Source organism: Pan troglodytes, chromosome X (genome assembly GCF_028858775.2).
Source record: "Pan troglodytes isolate AG18354 chromosome X, NHGRI_mPanTro3-v2.0_pri, whole genome shotgun sequence".
Classification (NCBI taxonomy): domain Eukaryota; kingdom Metazoa; phylum Chordata; class Mammalia; order Primates; family Hominidae; genus Pan; species Pan troglodytes.
The window spans coordinates 136,616,347-136,637,557 of record NC_072421.2 but is presented as its reverse complement, the minus strand read 5'-3'; the positions used below and the strand labels follow the sequence as shown (position 1 = coordinate 136,637,557).

The 21,211-nt window shown below is 44.4% G+C and overlaps 2 protein-coding genes across 4 annotated transcripts in view; one reads left to right on the top strand and one right to left on the bottom strand.

The window, feature by feature from the left end:
* Window positions 1–21,211, top strand: part of FGF13 (fibroblast growth factor 13) — a 593,844-nt gene that overhangs the window by 29,566 nt on the left and 543,067 nt on the right.
* On the bottom strand, window positions 8,382–19,558 carry LOC129138873 (uncharacterized). Its single transcript, XM_063804865.1, has 4 exons — window positions 19,507–19,558; window positions 18,824–19,076; window positions 12,702–13,267; window positions 8,382–8,850 (listed from the first exon to the last, which is right to left on the bottom strand). The coding sequence occupies exons 1-4, from the start codon at window positions 19,556–19,558 to the stop codon at window positions 8,474–8,476; spliced, it is 1,248 nt and encodes a 415-aa protein (XP_063660935.1). The 3' UTR covers window positions 8,382–8,473.

Sequence of the window (21,211 nt, the reverse complement as noted above, 5' to 3'; positions counted from 1 at the left end):
CAGGACCAGACAGATTCACAGCCTAATTCTACCATTGGTACAAAGAGGAGCTGGTACCATTCCTTCTGAAACTATTCCAAACAACAGAAAAAGAGGGACTCCACCCTAACTCATTTTATGAGGTCAGCATCATCCTGCTACCAAAACCTGGCAGAGACACAACAACAACAAAAAAATTTCAGGCCAATATCCATGATGAACATAGATGCAAAAATCCTCAATAAAATACTGGTAAACTGGATCTAGCAGCACATCAAAAAACTTATCCACTACAATCAAGTGGGCTTCATCCTTGGGATGCAAGGCTGGTTTAACATACACAAATCAATAAACATAATCTATCACATAAACAGAACCAGTGACAAAAACCACATGATTATCTCAATAGATGCAGAAAAAGGCTTCAGTAATATTCAACACTCTTTCATGCTAAAAACTCTCTATAAACTAGGTTTGATGGAACCTATCTCAAAATAATAAGAGCTATTTATGACAAACCCACAGCCAATATCATACTGAATGGGCAAAAGCTGGAAGCATTCCCTTTGAAAACTGGCACAAGACAATATGCTCTCTCTCAGAACTCTTATTCAACATTGTATTGGAAGTTCTGGCCAGGGCAATCAGGCAAGAAAAAGAAATAAAGCGTATTTAAATAGAAAGAGAGGAAGTCAAATTGTCTCTGTATGCAGATGACATGACTGTATATTTAGATTAGACAACCCCATCCTTTCAGCCCCAAATCTCCTTAAGCTGATAAGCAAATTTAGCAAAGTCTCAGGATACAAAATCAATGTACAAAAATCACAAGCATTCCTATACACCAATAATGGACAAACAGAGAGCCAAGTCATGAGTGAACTCCCATTCACAATTGCTACAAAGAGAATAAAATGCCTAGGAATCCAACTTACAAGGGATGTGAAGGACCTCTTCAAGGAGAACTACAAACCACTGCTCAAGGAAATAAGAGAGGACACAAACAAATGGAAAAACATTCCATGCTCCTGGATAGGAAGAAACAATATCATGAATATGGCCATACTGCCCATAGTAATTTATAGATTCAATGCTATCCCTATCAAGCTACCACTGACTTTCTTCACAGAATTAGAAAAAACTACTTTAAATTTCATATGGAATCAAAAAAGAGCCTGTATAGCCAAGACAATCCTAAGCCAAAAGAACAAAGCTGGAGGCATCACACTACCTGACTTCAAACTATACTACAAGGCTACAGTAAGCAAAACAGCATGGTGCTGGTACCAAAACAGAGATATAGACCAATGGAACAGAACAGAGGCCTCAGAAATAAAGCCACACATCTACAACCTTCTGATCTTTGACAGACCTGACAAAAACAAGCAATGGGGAAAGGATTCCCTATTTAATAAATGGTGTTGGGTAAACTGGCTAGCCATATGCAGAAAACTGGACCCCTTCCTTACATCTTATACAAAAATTAACTCAAGATGGATTAAACGTTCGACCTAAAACCATGAACACCCTAGAAGAAAACCTAGGCAATACCATTCAGGACATAGGCATGGGCAAAGATGTCATGACTAAAATACCAAAAGCAATGGCAACAAAAGCGAAAATTGACAAATGGGATCTAATTAAACTAAAGAGCTTCTGAACAGCAAAAGAAACTATCATCAGGTTGAACAGGCAACCTACAGAATGGGAGAAAATTTTTGCATTCTATCCATCTGACAAAGAGCTAACATCCAGAATCTACAAGGAACTTAAATAAATTTATAAGATGAAAACAAACAACTCCATCAAAAAGTGGGCAAAGGATATGAACAGACACTTCTCAAGAGAAGACATTTATGTGGCCAACAAACATATGAAAGAAAGTTCATCATCACTGGTCATTGGAGAAATGCAAATCAAAACCACAATGAGATACCATCTCATGCCAGTTAGAATGGCAATCATTAAAAAGTCAGGAAACAACAGATGCTGCAGAGGATGTGGAGAAATAGGAATGCTTTTACACTGTTGGTGGGACTGTAAACTAGTTCAACCATTGTGGAAGACAGTGTGGTGATTCCTCAAGGATCTAGAACCGGAAATACCATTTGACCCACCAATCCCATTACTGGGTATATACCCAATGGCTTATAAATCGTTCTGCTATAAAGACACATGCACACAGATGTTTATTTCAGCACTATTCACAATAACAAGACTTGGAACCAACCCAAATGCCCATCAATGATAGCCTGGATAAAGAAAATGTGGCACATATACACCATGGAATTCTATGCAGCCATAAAAAAGGATGAGTTTATGTCCTTTGCAGGGATATGAATGAAGCTGGAAACTGTCATTCTTAGCAAACTTACACAGGAACAGAAAACCAGACACTGCATGTTCTCACTCATAAGTGGGAGTTGAACAATGAGAACACATGGACACAGCAAGGGTAACATCACACACTGGGGCCTGTCAGGGGATGGGGGACTAGGGGACGGATAGCATTAGGAGAAATACCTAATGTAGATGACGGGTTGATGGGTGCAGCTAACCACCATGGCACATATATACCTGTGTAACAAACCTGCACGTTCTGCCCATGTATCCCAGAACTTAAAGTATAATTTTAAAAACATTTACATGTATATATATATTATATTTATATTCATATATTTTTAAAAAAGAGCTATCTGATGAGACAGGTGAGGCAGGTTGTTTTATATCAATTTCTAGAAGAGACAGTTTAGAGCCAGGGAGGTTAAAATGCTGGTTAACGGCCCAAGACGTAGCCAGCAGCTCAGCTGGGACTAAAGTCCGGATCTTCTGATTTCTTGTAGCACACCATATTGCCTCTGAATTCTTTTCTTTCAAAACAGATATTTCTGTCCTTTTGGGTTTGTCAAGGAATCACTTCCTATGTTATTCTTTTGACACTGGTATTCGTTGGCACTTGCAAATTGCCTTAGATTGGTAATTAACTTTTAAAATTTGTAGATATTTTGTTTCTTTAAGTATATTATAATCTCTCTGAGGATTGAGGGCCAGCCAGGTTTTATACTGCCTTTGAATCTTCCTTAGTACCTAGCTTGTAATATATGCTTGACAAATATTTGTTTAGTGTCTGATAGTGGAAGTCAGCTGGAGGTTGGTGTATGTCTAATATAAATCTGGAAATTAAAGTCTCTTTTGGTTCTTGGCTCAGGATATAAAAAGCATCATGGGTAATAAAATTTGCAAGTTTTCTAGCCTAATCAGGTATTATGTAAAATTTGTATCCTGATTTGAGAAAATCTGTATCTGCCAGTGTGTTCTGACTGTTGGAACATGAATATAAAGATTAATTTGAGATTGCAGAGTTCTGCCATAGGGTTTGTGAAATACTACCTAAATTGTCCTCAGAGCTTTCTGATATCTATCAATAGTGGAAAGTTGATCTTGTTTCTCCTTTAAAGATTTTTGTCTTTAGAGCTTTGTGCAAAGGTTGACCAGAACCTCGGAATCCTAGGATGGATCGAATACCTGGTGTGTGCTAAGAGCTAGGAAAGTGGAAGCTGGATTATGCACGGGTAGAAAATGAAGAGAGGGCAAGAGGAAGGAAGAAATGGAAAGTGTAAGCCAATGTGAGTAGGAGTTTGGACGCAAGCCCCATGTTTGAATCAGGAAACAAGGCTGTTGGCAGGGCTGATTGTCATCTCCCCAGATGACCTGCTGGCCAGAAAGAGTTAACTGGCCTTACAACCTGCTGCAGGAATAGCTCAAGAGCTATCAAATTCATCACATGTAACTTTTCACTCAGATTGGTTTTGGGTCCTGATATTTACGAGTTAAAACATCTTAACATCATTTCAAATATTTGTGAAAGTATATGGGAATTTTATGGAGCAGCGGGGAATTTAATGCAAATAAAGTAGAAATATAGAGTCATATTTGAGTTTTTATGTTGAAATCATATCTTGATGAAGTTAGTTTTAAACAACTATATTTACTGAGGACCCACTGGGGACAAAACACATTCAAGGTATTTTTTTCAGTTTTTAAAATTTTTGCAGGAAAGAAAGAACCAGTCATATTGAAGCAACTTGAATGTTTATAAAGGAAAATCATAAGAAGAATGCACATCCTTTACTCTTGAAAAGTTTATGAATAAGCTGCATGTCAAAGCAATATCATAATCACAAAGTAGAGAAGATAATGCATTGTTTTCTTGTATAAAGTCATTAGCATTCTAACTTATTCATTCATTTGTAAATCACACATTGAAAAGAAAACAATTAGCACACTCTTTCACATATCTGTGATAAGTCCTCAGGCCTACTCAGGAAGCTGTTGAAAATGGGCATGCTGATTTGTTATTAATGCTTATATATTTTAGAAAAAGCATCCAATTTAGAAATTAAATTGATTTTTTTTTCTTTTTACAAAATGAAAGTCATTACTACAGGAGGTAGGGAGACAAGCAGGCAGACAAACAAGACAGCAGGGCAGAGCCCTGACTGGGGCATAGGATCTGTTCACATCCCATTTCTGTTGAAGGAAGATTATAGCCTAAGAGCATACAGTAGAGGGTTGGATTAGAACCTCCCATCAGAAGCCATCAAGAGGTATTCTCTTTCCCCTATTCTCTTGCACTTGTTTCTTTCACAAGTTTTTTCAGCATTTTTAGGTACTCTGTTGTACAACCTAAAATAAATTAGGCATCTAATAATAGTTTTCTTAAGGAGGCAAAAGGAAAAAAAAGTAGAATTTGTATTTCTCATGTTTCTAATAAGGATTCTTCTTTTAAAAGTAGCCCCAAGAATGCATCCTTATTCTTTCAGCATAAGAATATGCTGTCAGCTCTGGGGACACTAAGATGAATAGGGCACAACCTTACTTGCTAGGATCTCATAATCCAGTTGGCTGCTCAGGATAAGTCAAGCATAAAGACATTATCAAGGCTCTGTGGGAATTCAGAAGGGAGGAAATTTATTCCTGCTAAGGGACTCAGGGAAGGCTTCCTGGAAGAGGGCAATCAGAGCTGGACTTTGGCAGATAGGTAGAATCTGCACATGAAGAGATGGGAGGAGATGGAGTCAGCTGTCACATAGTTGAGAAATCATGTGATGTGTTGGCTAACATAACGCACTTTTTTCTTGGAGTCTGAGGCTTGGGAAGGGAAATGACGGGAGGTCAGGTTAGCAATATAAGTTGAAGCTAGATTGGTAGGGACAGCCTTGAATGTCAGTCAGGCCAATGTCTTTGGGACTTTATTGGTAGTGCTAAGACATATCCAGAGAATTAGCTAGGCAGTGTCACGAACAGATATTTACAGCATATTGTGGCAAGAAACATGAGTGCAGGATGGTTGGAGGCCTTGAGGAGGGAGCCACTAAGCTGCCAAGGTGTGAAAGCTGGAGCATCGTCAAGGAAGCTTGCATGAAAGTGATGACATTTTGCTGAACCTTGAAGGATGGATATGAATTCCCCAGGGAATAGGTTGGGAAAGGACATTTCAGGCAGAAAGAGTAGCACCTGCAAAGTCCCAGTCGTCTATGAGGGAATGTTATGCTGAAGAATGGCAATTACTCTGATGTAGAGAATGCAGGTATCTGGGAATTGGGTAGCAAGAGACCAAGCTAGGAAGAGGGCAAAGACCAGATCCCAGCAGAACTAGTAGGCCTGGCTGGGTGGTTTCAACTTCAAGGGCTGTATGCAGGAAACAATTGTGATGTGTGCTTTTAGAAATATCATGCTGGCAGTGGTGAGGAGGATGCATTAGCATAAATGAGAAAGGCTTAGCTTGCTGAGTGGTAGGGCGGCAATGGAACTAAAATACGTAAAGAAACAGTGTTTGGGGCTTAGAGAGAGTCTGGGCAAGACAGAGGGTGGACTGAAAGGATTTAGGGGTAATGGTTTTTATACTTTAATTAATGCTGTGGTTTTCACAATAGGTCTCTTTGTTTCAAAGGAAATCTTACGCAAACTCCATGAAAGATAAGGGCCAAGCTGCATGGAGTTCAGGTGGGAATTGGGCTTGGATCCAAGCCTGCTTGTTCCCTTGAAATCCTGCAATTTCGTGATGGCTCCTGAGGTACCTCTTTGAACCCTTTGTAGTTCAGCAAATGCAGTTTGAAAGCCACTGCCCTGAAAAGATTCATGTGCTCCACCAAAAACCCAGGCCTTTGCCCTCCATGCTGCTGGGAGAGGGAAACTGGCCTCTTGCTGTCATGGTTGGGCACTGAAAAAGGCAGGCTTATCTAGGGACAATGAACTTGATCTCTTTTAGAGGCTCTCACTGATCCTGGTGGCTCACTGATGAGGCATCTGGAGTATTCTTTGATACCTAGGGACATTGTAGTTCCCAAGGCATTTTGAACAATCGTTTGTAGTGTTATGCCCAGACCGTTTGTTCCCCAAAGAAGACCACCAGAGTCCAGAGTCAAAGCCAAGCGGCAAGGATCTTTACTACAAGTTCGAACCTGGTCCCTCCATTCCACCGCATACAAGAGGGCCCCGAACAATGCGAGTGTTTGCTTTTTTATAGCCTGAAAGTTACAGGGGAACAAAGGAATTCTTTTGGTTCCCGCTCTTGCAGTAAAACTTTGAACGGCTGTCCCCTCATCTGTCCCCTTATCGGAGACTTTCCTGGTGGTGTTTGTACTGGGCTTGTTTGTTTTGAGCCCGGGGGAAGTTTAAGAGATATATGGTGATATGTGGTGGGATGGGAGGATGGGATGTGTTTGTACTGGGCTTGTTTGTTTTGAGCCCGGGGCTGAGGAATGTGCCCGGCTCTTTTCATTCCCCCCCTTTCTTTTCAGGTATTTTTTTAGAGCCAATCTTGGGTCTTATAAGTCTGATTCTGTTTCAGCGTTTACAGGTTGGTATTGGGCTCTGAGGACCATGAGTTGTACAGTGTTAAACCTTTCTTTAACGAACCGCAAAATTCTGTTAACAACACAAGGTCCTACGGTAAGCAGAAATAGTAGACTCAGCAGGGGTCCAAGGAAGGGGGCTAACAGAGAAAACATAGATGAGTTCCACCATTGGTCTGCAGCTGAAGCAAACTGCTGTGTTCTTACTTCTGTGCTTAACTTGCGTAACTGTTGGACTCGGTCTTCCACGAGTCCTGATTCATTTATGTAGAAACAACAGTCTTCCTTTAGAAACATACACGTTCCCCCTTTTTCAGCAGTGAGTAGGTCTAAGGCCCTCCGGTTCTGCAAGGTTACCTGTGCTAGGGACGTGAGCTGCCGCTGGAGGGAGGCAAGGGACTCAGCTGACTCCTCCATAGCAACGGCAAATTGTTGGTACAGCTTGTTACTTTCTATAAGAGTGTGACCTAGGGCTCCCCCAGCCAGTCCGGCCGCCATGAAGGATGCGGTGAGGGAGATTCCTGCAATGGGGGGGAGAAATATGGCTCATGCAGGTCTCGGTCTAGGGTCTGGGTGAATAACAGCACTAGTCCAGTTACCGGTATACCCTAGGAACTCGCCGGCAGTAAGTAGAGTTAACCGGGGAACTAATGTGACAGGAAGACACAGTAGGTTGGTAACAGAGGGGCTTGATAGGTTTTTAGATAATGTTCCATTACACCAGAAGAATATGCCTGACGGAGCCCTTAAGGTGATGTTAGGGGGCGTTGCAGTGATGTTGCAGAGGCTGGAATTAGTTCCTGAGAAACAGTAGGGAAACTTCTCTTGACTGGGGTTTAGGTATAGTGGCACGTTAGGGATAGGGGCATATGAGAGGTTTTGGTGGTGGTTAGCTTGGGCAGAGGTGGATGATCCCCATGGCAGGGGGACAGCGGTTAGCGGTGGACGCCCTAGAGTGGCACATAGAAAGCAGCCAGACAGGCTGTGAAGTCCTGTAAGGTTGGCAAGTTCTAATCCTTCTTGCAATAATTTTAACCAGGAAAAAGGACGTAAATCTTGTGTCAGGCGGTTTTCTTGTCGCTGGATATTTCCATGGACCAGGGGCCGTACCTGCACTAGACCCCGCCACAGATAGAGGTGACTGCTAGGCCATGTGGAGGCGGAGGAGTAGTATACAGCCCCGTGTTGAGGCGTGGTCCAGCGGGAGTTCCAGGGGTCTCTAACTATCCATGTATATGAAAGGTCTCTATCTCATCTGCGATGGAAGGGCCATCTGGGATCTATCTGTTCTTCTCCACCCCACCATTGGTATTTATGGATGTTACAATAGTTATAAGGGCAGCCGGCACTTTGGTGCCACCAATAGTGCTTACAATTGTATTCAGTCTGATCATACTCGAAGCATATTATTGGTGCCACTGGTTTGGCTACTGGGAAATCGGTAAAATTTAGTAAAATTGGGCTATTGCACCCTGAGGAGGGGCAATCTGCACTGGCCACTAATTTCCCGGGCTTATGAGGTTGCCCAGGGTGGGTTTGGTTTTCATAAAGCCAGAATCTCCAGACAAAGGGATTAGGAGCTGGCTTTATGTTTTCCCCAGCGGCCACTAGGGCGACTAATGTTAGAGTTAGACTACCTAACTGCATGTTTGCAGTGCGTTATGCTGCCGGCGCAGGGTGAGTTTTAAGGGGTTGTTCTTAGCTCTGTCCACAGTCCACGTGTCCGGTGCTTCAGCCGCCGCCGCCGTGATTGGCCCCAGAAGGTCGGAGGTTGGGTCCACTGGCTTGACGTGGGTGTAGTGGATCCACGACGCAATGCCTTCTACCTTCAGGGCGGTGGGTGTGGTCAGGAGTACTTGGAGTGGTCCTTTCCACCTGGGCTCTAGGGTCTCTTGTCGGTGTCGCTTAACCAGGACCCAGTCTCCCGGCTGGTACGGATGGGGTGTCGGTGGGGGACTGGTCTCATATAGCTCTCTCAGCTTGGGCCAGATTTCTTGGTGAATTTTCTGTAAGGCTTGTAAGGAAAATAAGAATTCAGAGACATTTTCTGTTTCAGACTTAAGCAGGTCATCTTTTAAGCTAGGAACCAGGGGTGGAGGTCTGCCATACATGATTTCGTAAGGGGTGAGGCCCAGTTTGTAAGGGGTATTACGGGCCCGGAACAGAGCACAGGGGAGAAGGACTACCCAATTAGCGCCAGTCTCTATAGTCAATTTAGTTAAGGTCTCTTTTAAGGTCCGATTCATCCTTTCTACCTGTCCTGAACTCTGGGGCCTGTAAGCGCAATGTAGTTTCCAATTTGCCCCAAGGATGGAAGCCAAGTCCTGACTTACCTTAGCGACGAAAGCGGGCCCATTATCTGACCCTATCTGGATGGGGAAGCCATACCTGGGAAGGATATCTTCCAGAATTTTCTTTGCTACGACCTGAGCAGTTTCTCTTTTGGTTGGGAATGCTTCAGTCCACCCTGAAAAAGTATCTACAAAGACAAGTAAGTACCGGTACCTGTACTTTCCTGGCTTTATTTCAGTAAAATCTACTTCCCAGTAGATACCGGGCCTGGTTCCCCTGAGCCTTGTTCCTGCTGCAGCTTGAGATTGGGGGTATGTGTTGTTAAGCTGGCAGACTTTGCAACTTGTCACGATACTGCTGGCCGTCTCAGCTATATGTCTGATTTTGAGCTTGGAGCGTCTGATCAGGTCTATCATCCACCGGGCCCCCAGGTGGGTGGTTCGGTGGATGTGTTCTAACACCTGTTGTCCTAATTTTTCTGGTAGGATGGTTTGGTCATTAGTATCAGTCCACCACCCATTCTGGATTTGTTTCAGGGGAAGTTTGTCAATCCACTGGAGATCTTGTTCTGAATATTCAGGGAAATATGGCAAGTCCCGGGGGCCCGGGTCAGGGAGCTGGAGTGCAAGGAGTTGGCTGGGAGCCTTCGCCACATTTCTTGCAGTTGGTCTGCCAGAAAGTTGCCTTGAGCAGTTGGAGTAGTTAGTTTCTGATGCCCTGGGCAATGTACAATGGCTAATTTTTCTGGCCTCCATAGGGCTGTTAGCAGGGCTAGGATCTCTTGCTTGTTTTTTATCTCTTTTCCTTCAGCCGTCAGTAAACCTCGCTCCCTGTAAATGGCCCCATGTATATGCGCCGTTGCAAAAGCATATTGGCTGTCTGTATATACTGTCAGCTTTTTCCCCGCCCCTAAGGTAAGAGCTTGGGTGAGTGCTATCAGTTCGGCCTTCTGGGCCGATGTCCCCGGGGGCAGGGGTTCCGCCCAGATTACCTCAGTCTCTGAAGTTACTGCCGCCCCCGCGTACCTCTGGCCTTGATGCATGAAGCTGCTCCCATCAGTGAACCAGACGAGGTCGGTGTCAAGAAGTCGGCGGTCCTGCAGGTCTTCTCGAACTCCGTGCACCTGAGCTAGTATCTCGGTGCAGTCATGGAGTGGGGCGTCCAGGTCCGGGTTGGGCAGCAGCGAGGCAGGGTTTAAGGTCGTTGGGGGCAGGAAAATTATCCTGAGAGGATTTAGTAGTAGTCCTTGGTAGTGGGTGAGCCGGGCGTTACTCATCCATCGATTAGGTGGCTGTTTGAGTACACCTTCGATGGCATGTGGAGTAACGACCCGCAATTCTTGCCCCATGACAAGTTTATCAGCATCTTGCACCATCAGAGCCATGGCCGCAATCATTCGGAGACAAGGGGGCCACCCGGCAGCTACTGGGTCTAACTTCTTTGACAGGTAGGCAACTGGCCTCCGCCAGGGGCCTAAGTTCTGAGTTATTACCGCCTTGGCGACACCCTTATTTTCATCCACGTATAAGTGGAAGGGCTTGGTAACATCAGGTAGTCCTAGTGCAGGCGCGGAGAGTAGGGCGGTTTTAATCTGTTGGAAGGCCAACTCGGCTTCGTCTGTCCAATTAAATGGCTGTTGCCCCCGTGTTGCCTGATACAAGGGTTTAGCCAGTTCTGCGAACCCAGGTATCCATAGTCTGCAAAATCCTGCCGACCCCAGGAACTCTCTCACTTGTCGGGTGGATTGTGGCCTGGGGATCTGCAGAACAGTTTGTTTCCGGGCGTCTGTTAGCCAGTGCTGCCCTCCCTTAAGCAGGTACCCTAGATATATTACCTCTGGCTTACAGATTTGAGCTTTCTTTGCCAAGGCTCGGTAGCCTAGATTCCCTAGAGCTTGTAAGAGACCCTTGGTCCCTTGGATGCAAGCTTCTTGGGTCTCAGCAGCAATTAGGAGGTCATCAACATACTGGAGTAAAATTATTTCAGGGTGTTTACGTCGGTACTCACCCAGGTCTTCATGGAGGGCCTCATCGAACAGGGTAGGAGAGTTTTTGAATCCCTGCGGCAGCCTGGTCCATGTCAGTTGGCCACTTATGCCGCTATCAGGGTAATTCCACTCGAAGGCGAAGAGCTTTTGGCTCTGAGGGGCTAAAGGCAAACTAAAGAAAGCATCTTTCAAATCTAAAACAGTGTACCATTGATGTTTAGGGTTTAAGGTACTTAGGAGGGTATACGGGTTAGGTACAGTTGGATGTATGTCCACAACCCTCTTGTTGATTTCTCTTAAGTCTTGTACAGGTCTGTATTCTCCACTATTAGGTTTTCGTACCAGCAACAATGGAGTATTCCAGGGTGAGTGACATGGGCGTAGGACCCCTTGGTCAAGGAGCCAGCGGATATGCGGGGCAATCCCTCTCTTGGCCTCTAGGGGCATCGGGTATTGGCGTACCCGCACGGGGTCTGTCCCAGGCTTAAGTTCAATAAATAAGGCAGGACGGTGTTTTGCTAGACCTAAGCCCCCCGTTTCCGCCCACGCTTCTGGATACTGCTGGAGCCAAGTTGCTATGTCCTGGTCAGGGGCCGCTTTCTCCTGGTGGAGCCGGTACTCATCTTCTAGGTTTATAGTCAGGATGGACACAGTTTGATTGTGGGAGTTGGTCACGACGGGCCCCTCAGGGAGGAAATGGTTCTGTGCTCCCATTTTAGTTAGCAGGTCTCTCCCCAATAGGGGACAGGGGCTCTCAGGGATGACCAGGAAAGAATGGGTTACATTCTTGGCTCCGAGGTTTACTGTTCTTTGTGTTGTCCATGGGTATTTCTTAACTCCTGTGGCCCCTTGTACCCACGAGGATTTGGAGGATAATTTCCCATTAGTTTTAACTAAGACCGAGTGCTGTGCTCCCGTATCGACCAAGAACTGGACTGGGGACCCCTCCACTTGCAAAGTTACCCTAGGTTCGGGGAGGGGGTCCGAACCCCATCTTCCCTAGTCTTCGTCTTGAGTGACTAGTACGGGTGTAGACCTAGGGGGTCCGGGTCCCTGTCCTCGTGGTTTCTTTTTGGGGCAGTCTCTTACCCAGTGGCCAGCCCCCTTACAATAGGCACATTGGTCTTTGCTCAGATTATCATGCCGGGGGGGCCGCCTAGGTTGGGTGTACTCTGGCTGTAGATGCTCTTTCTGTACCACTGCTGCCAGGACCTTGGTCATTTTTTCAGTGGCCTCAAATTGCTTTTCCTCTGGAGTATCTCTGTTATTGTAAACCCGCTGGGCTATCTGAAGGAGGTCCTGAATCCGCTTTCCCTCCAAGTCTTCTAATTTCTAGAGTTTTCTCTTAATATCTGGGGCTGCCTGATTTACGAAAGACATTACAACAGCTGCCTGACTTCCTGGAGCCTCTGGATCTATGGGGGTGTACTGTCTAAAAGCTTCCATTAATCTTTCTAAGTAGGTAGCTGGGCTCTCTGTCTTTCCCTGCAGAATAGAATATACTTTAGCCAAATTAGTGGGCTTGCGATCAGCTGCCCGGAGACCCGCCATTAGAGTCTGGCGATAAAGGTGTAGCCGTCCCCTACCTTCTGCCGTGTTGTAGTCCCACGCCGGCCTGGTCAGAGGAAAGGTTGCGTTTATGAGGTCGGGGTTGGCAGTCGGTTGACCGTCGTCCCCCGGGACCAGCTTTCTAGCTTCTATCTGTATTCTCTCTCGCTCTTCCGTGGTGAACAAAATTCGGAGGAGCTGCTGACAATCATCCCAAGTGGGCTGGTGGGTGAACATGACACTATCTAGTAAAGCCAGTAAATCTTTGGGGTTGTCTGAAAACCGAGCACTCTGAGTTTTCCAGTTATACAGATCACTGGTGGAGAATGGCCAGTACTGGAGCCTGGGGATTCCTGTGTCATCCGGGGGTCCTATTTCCCGAAGGGGTAAAGCCACCGTGGAGTCAGGCGGCTGAGGGGGGCTAGTCCGCGAAGTGCACCCTCGCGTCCTCCCCGCCGGCCCTTCAAAGTTACTTTCCCTTTCAGCGGGCCCGTGTGTGCCGGCTGCCTCCCGTCTGCCTGCTCCCTCCCACAGCTCAGCCAGGGGGGCTGGGGCCTGGGGCCCGGAGGGGTACGGAGGGGGTTCTGTGAACAGTGGGTCCCTGCTGTCAGGTAAAACAGGATGGGGGGGCAGTTGGTTGCTTGGATTTTAGTGGTCGAGCAACTAGTGCCTTACAGGGTTCAGAGGCCAATTGGAAAGGGGACAGCCAAGGAGGCGGGTTCTCAACAAGGTCCTGCCATATGAGGATATATGGGATTTGATCTAAGTGGCCCGCACGCCCAGGTAGGAAAATCTTGGACTTTACCCTAGTGATGACAGCAAGTCGGAAGGTCCCTTCGGGCGGCCACCCCACATCAAAGGCAGGCCATTCGGAGCGACACAGAGTAATTAGCTTTCCTTTCCTGATTTCTATACCAAGATCATGGCCCCTTGCTCTAACTTCTTTGAAATTACTCGTAAGGAGAGATAGAGGAGTGCTCTGGGTATTACCCATCCTGTAATAATTTGTAGTCTCTTCCTGTAAAGGAATGTGGGTTTGAATCCCTGTAATGGAAATCTGATCTGACTTATTAATGATATCTAATCGCAGGCGCACTTTGGCAGCCCTGGTCAGAGGCAGCTGCTGCCTGCCAAACCGGGGCAGCTCAGATCAGGCCAAACCGGGGCAGCTCAGATCAGAGACACATGCTGCCCGCCAAACCGGGGCAGCTCAGATCAGAGACAGCTGCTGCCCACCCAACCGGGCAGCTCAGATATGGCTGCTGCCCGCCAAACCGGGGCAGCTCAGATCAGAGACAGATGCTGCCCGCCAAACCGGGGCAGCTCAGATCAGAGACAGCTGCTGCCCGCCCAACCGGGCAGCTCAGATACGGCTGCTGCCCGCCAAACTGGGGCAGCTCAGATCAGAGACAGCTGCTGCCCACCCAACCGGGCAGCTCAGATACGGCTGCTGCCCGCCAAACCGGGGCAGCTCAGATCAGAGACGGCTGCTGCCCACCAAACCGGGGCAGCTCAGATCAGAGACAGATGCTGCCCGCCAAACCGGGGCAGCTTAGATCAGAGACAGCTGCTGCCCGCCCAACCGGGCAGCTCAGATACAGCTGCTGCCCGCCAAACCGGGGCAGCTCAGATCACAATATAGATCAGATGAGAGCCAGGGGACGTCTCCCACCGGTCTCCGCTGGCCATCCTATAGCGCGTCTGCCAGGACTGTGCCAGCTCCAGTTTCAGACCTCGCGAGTCACAGATTCGGATTCAGAACAGACACAGACAGACAAACGGAGATGAGCCAGCTCACCTATCAGTAGATCGATCCTAGCAGATCCGTTGACCAGGGGTCTGGTGGGCTTGGGGAATCCCGGACGAGCCCCCAGATGTTATGCCCAGACCGTTAGTTCCCCAAAGAAGACCACCAGAGTCCAGAGTCAAAGCCAAGCGGCAAGGATCTTTACTACAAGTTCGAACCTGGTCCCTCCATTCCACCGCATACAAGAGGGCCCCGAACAATGCGAGTGTTTGCTTTTTTATAGCCTGAAAGTTACAGGGGAACAAAGGAATTCTTTTGGTTCCCGCTCTTTCAGTAAAACTTTGAACGGCTGTCCCCTCATCTGTCCCCTTATCGGAGACTTTCCTGGTGGTGTTTGTACTGGGCTTGTTTGTTTTGAGCCCGGGGGAAGTTTAAGAGATATATGGTGATATGTGGTGGGATGGGAGGATAGGATGTGTTTGTACTGGGCTTGTTTGTTTTGAGCCCGGGGCTGAGGAATGTGCCCGGCTCTTTTCAGTAGTCCAATCAGGCCGAATTCATGAAAGGAATTTCTGGGTTCTAGGTAGAAAGCTGGGCCAGACGCAGTGGCTTATGCCTGTAATCCTAGCTCTTTGGGAGGCTGAGGCAGGAGGATCCCTTGAGACCAGGAGTTCAAGCTGTGATTGCACCACTCTACTCCAGCTTGGGCAACAGAGCAAGATCCTGTCTCTTTAAAAAATACAAGCAAGCAAGCAAGGGATAAAAGAGGTGCCTAGGCCAGAGATAAGCAAGGGGAGCTGGAGACAGGGCCATTGCACAGGGATGTCTGGCCCTCGGGGTCAGTGAGGCTGATATTCAGACAGTGCTTTTGGCAGCTGATGAGTAGCTGCACTCTTCCAGAGGGATTACCTTTTTCTAATTCATACAAAGGCACCTTATGCTCTAGCATTGGATATTTGGGAAGATAGCATGAAGAGGTGGTGAAGAGCAAGAGAGAAATGGGGAGTTGGGGTTGGAATCAAATGTCTGCTCAACCCTTATGAGGTGTGTGACCTTGCACAACTTCCCTAATCTCTTGGATCATCAGCTTCATTCTCCATGAAACATGAATGATACTAGTACCTCCTGTTGTGGGCTTTTATGAAGATTAAAGAAGATAATTTGTGTAAAGCGCTTAACACAGTGCCTGGTACATAGTAAGTGTTGGATATATTTTGGCTGTTAATATTCTTTATTTGTAATCAGAACACTGTCTACTCCATTACAGCAGTAACTTCAGACTTCCTATCTTGATACATTTCTCTTTACTAAGAAAGAATGCCTCTCAGTTCAACAACATGGGCATGAGTATCTTATATTTTCAGTTATGTCCTATAAAAGAAATACAAGGAATGACTACTAGCATGGATTTTAAAAATTACTAGATGTATTTCAGATACAAAATTGGATGCTATGGTGAATAATCCAGGGAGTACTCATGGACCCACCACTTAGCTTAGTAAAACATTACTGATGCAGTTAAAGCTCCTTGTGTATCCCTCACTGATATTCCCTTCCTTCTTGCCTGGAGGGGACCAAGTTTCTGAATTTGGCGTGAATAACTTTCATGAATGTTTTAATATTGCTATTACATTTGTAGCTATCTGTAAAGAATGTATAATTTGTGTTTTAATTATTTTAACTTTATGTAGAAGACCTTTTACTGTATTTTTTCTTCAACAGCCCTCTTTTTCCCCCTCAACATTTACCTAACATAAACATATACTTGTTGCTGTACATAAGGTAGGGAAGTAATAAAAATAGTTATTTATTATGGAGAAGAGTGTCAGCTTTTTGTTGTAAAATAAAAAAATGATATATTTAAAAATACTAAATGTATTTCAAATTGACTTTCTGAAAGATCTAGGTAGAAAGAGAGTTAGTTTTTGGAATTTTATCTGATATACCTACAGGCCACTCATAATTATAGGGTACCAAAACCTGCACCTTTTAAAACCTTGATTGAATGGTTGTATTGATGAAACATCCACAATTCTGTTTACATAACACTTGCTTGGATTTGGAGACTTGGCATCTTGACTATTAAGTATGAAACTGTCTTGAAAAATCATTGGGTTCATGAAAGGTTTTAAATGAAATAGCATGCATCTATAAACCATTCTCTCATATTTATCCATTTGAGTGTGAAGTAGTATCCTAGTTTTCATTTTGAACTCCAGAGTCTTATATTTGTGAAATATGATGTCTTCTCTTTAACTACAATTGTATGATTTTTGAAAGAATAGATATTGGCATTTACATTCTGGTAAAGTTGCATTGTTATAGTTTGCAAATTATTAATCCACAGCACTTATACTTTACTGTTTGAAAGGAGTCCTGTGCTTTTTTCTTTTAAAGCAGAATATGGCATATACATTAACGCATTGTCCCACATCTTTGCTAAGTGGAATGTGTCTGACTTTGTGGGCTGATGAATGATGCCATATTTATTTCTGAATCAATCTTGTGGCTTATCAGTGCAGTTATCACTTATGTGATCTGAGACTTTTAGCTGGGACTCCAGAGACATTGATCATCTTTATCATTCTGTATCACTCATAAAGGATCAGGGTCAGTTGAGGTTTTGACACCTGGCCATGTATTTAATGTTTTGGCTTTGTTGGATGTAACTCATCTGGCACAATGTTATTACCACATCACTGAGTGAGATGTCCTCATTTTCAGATGTTGCCAACATTAATATCTCAGATTTCAGGAATAAAAAGTTACCTAGGGTGAGTTGAGATGAGTGACATTGACATGTGTGTGTACTTACATACATGTATTTGCTGACTTGACTTTTGCTTATCTTTATCTCTGTAATTAGAATATATCTTCTCTTGATTAAATTAAACCTGTCATTTTCCCATAATCATTTATCAAATGTTCCTATATGCCAGCTACTATGCCAAGTACAGGGTATATACAAGTTACTCTTGAAGAGCTCACAGTCCAATAAGGGAGACAGTATACTTTGTCAGGTGCTTCCATTGACTTATGCACAATGTATTAGAGGAACAGAAAAGGAAGGAGATATTCATTTATATAAAATAATTGCTCAAGGGAGGCTTCTCAGAGGAGGTGATATTTGATGTGAGTCTTACTGGGTGAATAGGAGTTTGCCAAATTGAAATGCAGAGGGTATATCATTTGCAAAGGCACAGAAACATAAAAGAGGACGATGAGTTTGGGAAGCATATGTGAGGGTAAGAGGGAGGCTGGAAATTGAGATTGGGCCAGATCATGAAGGGTCTCATGTATCATGATAAGGAGCTTGGGTGTTATGTTTTAAGGGGAATTGAAGGAGTGTTTCATATGGAGAAGTGAAATTTTCATATGGAAAAGGTTTTAGGGAGGCTGTCTTAGTCTATTTTGTGTGATTATAACAAAATATCAGAGACTGAGTGATTTATAAAGGAAAGAAGTTTATTTAGCTAATGGTTCTAGAGGCTAGGAAGTCCAGTGGCATGGTGTCTGGCATCTGTAAGGCCCTCATGACCTAAATACCTCCAATTAGGCCTCACTTCGCAACACTGTTGCATTGAGAATTAAATGTCAACATGAGTTTTGGGTGGGGGTATTCAAACCACAGAATTCTGCCCCTGGATCCCCCCAAGTCATGTCCTTTTTACATACAAAAGACATTCATTCCATCCAAATAGCCTTAAAGCCTTAATTTATTTCAGCACTATATTAGTCCATTCTCACACTGCTAATAAAGACATACTGGGTAATTTATAAAGGAAAGAGATTTAACTGACTCACAGCTCAGTATGGCTGGGGAAGACTCAGAAATCTTACAATCATGGCAGAAAGGGTAGCAAATACGTCCTTCTTCACATGGCAGCTGGAGAGAGAAGAATGAGAACCAAGCAAAGGGGGAAACCCCTTATAAAACAATCAGATCCTGTGAAAACTTACTATCACGAGAATAGCATAGGGGTAATTGCCCCCATGATTCAATTACCTCCCAGTGGGTCCCTCACATGACACGTGGGGATTATGGGAACTACAAGATGAGATTTGGGTGGGGACATAGCCAAACCATATCATTCTGTGACCTTCCCCTACCAAATCTCATGTCCTCACATTTTAAAACACAATCATGCCCTTCCAACAGTCCTCCAGAGTCTTAGCTCATTCCAGCATTAACCCAAAAGTCCAACTCCAAAGTTTTATCTGAGACAAGGCAAGTCCCTTCTTCCTATGAGACTGTAAAATCAAAAGCAAGTTAGTTACTTCCTAGATACAATGGAGGTACAGGCATTGGGTAAATACACCCATTCCAAATGGGAGAAAATGGCCAAAACAAAGGGGCCCAGGCTGTTTGATACTTCTTTTGAAATCTAAGTGGAGACTATCATACCCTCATACCCCCACAGTTCTTGCATTCTTTGGGCCTGCAGGATTAGTACCATGTGGATGTAGCCAAGCTTAATGGCTTGTAACTTCCAGAGTGGGAGATTGAGGCACACCTTGGGCCGCTTGAAGTCCAGCTGGGGCAAACTAGGGGACAAAGCTCCAGAACGTGGGGAGCAGTATCCTGAGGTTGCACAGGGCAGTGAACTTTTGGAGGCCACCCAGGCCTGTTCCCCCAAACCATTCTGCCCTTGAGAGCTCTGGGCCCCTGATGGAAGGGGCAGAGTAAAAAATATCCAAAGTGCTTTCGGGATTTTTCTCCCATTGTTCTGATGGCTAGCACCTGGCTCCCTTCTAGCCCTACCAATCTCTTTAACAAATGGTCACTTGGCCACACTCTTGCAAGCTTTTTCAGTTTTTATGTGGCAGGCTGCAGATTTTCCAAATCTTTCTGTTCCGCTACTCTCTTTTAATTATGAATTTCATCTTTAAGTCATTTCTTTCCTTTTGCATCTCACTTTATGTGGTTAAAAGTAGCCAATCATCATCCTGAATGCTATGCTGCTTAGATATTTCTTCTGCCAGATATCCTAGTTCATCATTTTCTGCATTCCATAAAATCCTAGGACATGGACACAATTCTGCCAAGTTCGTTGCAACTGTGTAACAAGGATGCCATTTACTACAGTTTCCAATACCTTGTTTCTCATTTCCGTCTGAGAGTTTGTCAGAATGGACTTTAACGTCCATATTTCTACCAGCATTGTGATCACAACCACTTAAGTAATCCCTAAGAAGTTCCAGACTTTCTCTAGTCTTCTTTTCTTCTGAGCCCTCCCCAGAATCTCCCTTAGTGCCCTATTCACAGCAATCTAGGGTTTTTAAACTTGCTCCTATAAATTCTTTTTGTTTCAGTTTAGCAACCATTCTTATTTTATTTAAAGTACAGATAAGAGAAAATAATATTAAGTAGTTCATTTACTATTGTGATGATTAACTTTATTTATCAATGTGGCTAAGCTATAAGTAAACAGTTCTTCAAACATCAGTCCAAATGTTGCTGTGAATGTATTTTTTAATAGAATTCTCCATTTATTTATTTATTTACTTATTTATTTATTTGAGACAAGGGCTCACTCTATCACCCAGGTTGGAGTGCAGTGGTGCAATTTGGCTCAGTGCAGCCTCAGCCTCCTGGGCTTAAGCAATCCTCCCACCTCGGCTTCCTGAGTAGCTAGGACTACAGGCACATTTCATGACGCCCGGCAAAATTTGTTAATTTTTGTAGTGACAAGGCCTTGCTATGTTGCCCAAGCTGCTCTCAAACTCCTGGGCTTAAGTGATCCACCCGCCTGGGCTCTAAAAGTGCGGAGATTACAGGCGTGAGCCACTGCACCTGGCTAGTGGTACTTTTAGATGTGATTTGACATTTAAATCAGTAGACCTTAAGAAAAAAAGATTAATCTCCATAATGTACATGGTCCTCATCCAATCAGTTGGAAACCTTATTAGCAAAAACTGAGGTTCCCTGACGTAGAAGGAATTATCTACAAAACTACCACATGAAAACCCATTGGGAGATATACCTAATGCTAGATGACGAATTAGTGGGTGCAGCGCACCAGCATGTCATATGTACTAACCTGCACATTGTGCACATGTACCCTAAAACTTAAAGTATAATAATAATTAAAAAAAAAAAGAAAAGAAAACCCAGCCTGAATTTCCAGCCTGCAAGCCTGCCCTGCACATTTCAGAGCTGTCAGCCCCCACCTTAACGTTGTCATAAATACTTCAGTTTTGGTTGTTCACAAAGTATGATTCCTTATTTGGAATATTTGGGGGGAATATTCTAGAGGAAAAAAAACATACCAAATAAGCATGCTGTGCTCAGTTATTCCAACTTAAATTCATGATGCTGCTTGAACATACTGTTTTTGGATCTCTAATGCACAGCATCCTTAGACTGGATTTTCCTAAGAAAACTTAAGGAAAATTTTAGAGTAGTTGAGTTCATTTGATAGAAACAGACATTAACCCAAACAATAATAGAAATAATAATGGTGGTGGTGATAGTAGTGGTGGCAGTAATAATAGTAGTAGTAGTAGTTATTATAATATTGATTTGCATACCTGAAAGGAGTAAAAGTAGACCTGGCTTCAAAGCTGAATGACCTCCAACAATGTGATCAGGACTCCCTCACCATCCTTGAGTTTGATTTCTCCAGTGTACAACTTCTTCTTCTTCTTTTTTTAAATTATTTTGCTTAAAGTTCTGGGATACATGGGCAGAACATGCAGGTTTGTTACACAGGTATACACGTGCCATGGTGGTTTGCTGCACCCATCAACCTGTCATCTACATTAGGTATTTCTCCTAATGCTATCCCTCCCCTAGGCCCC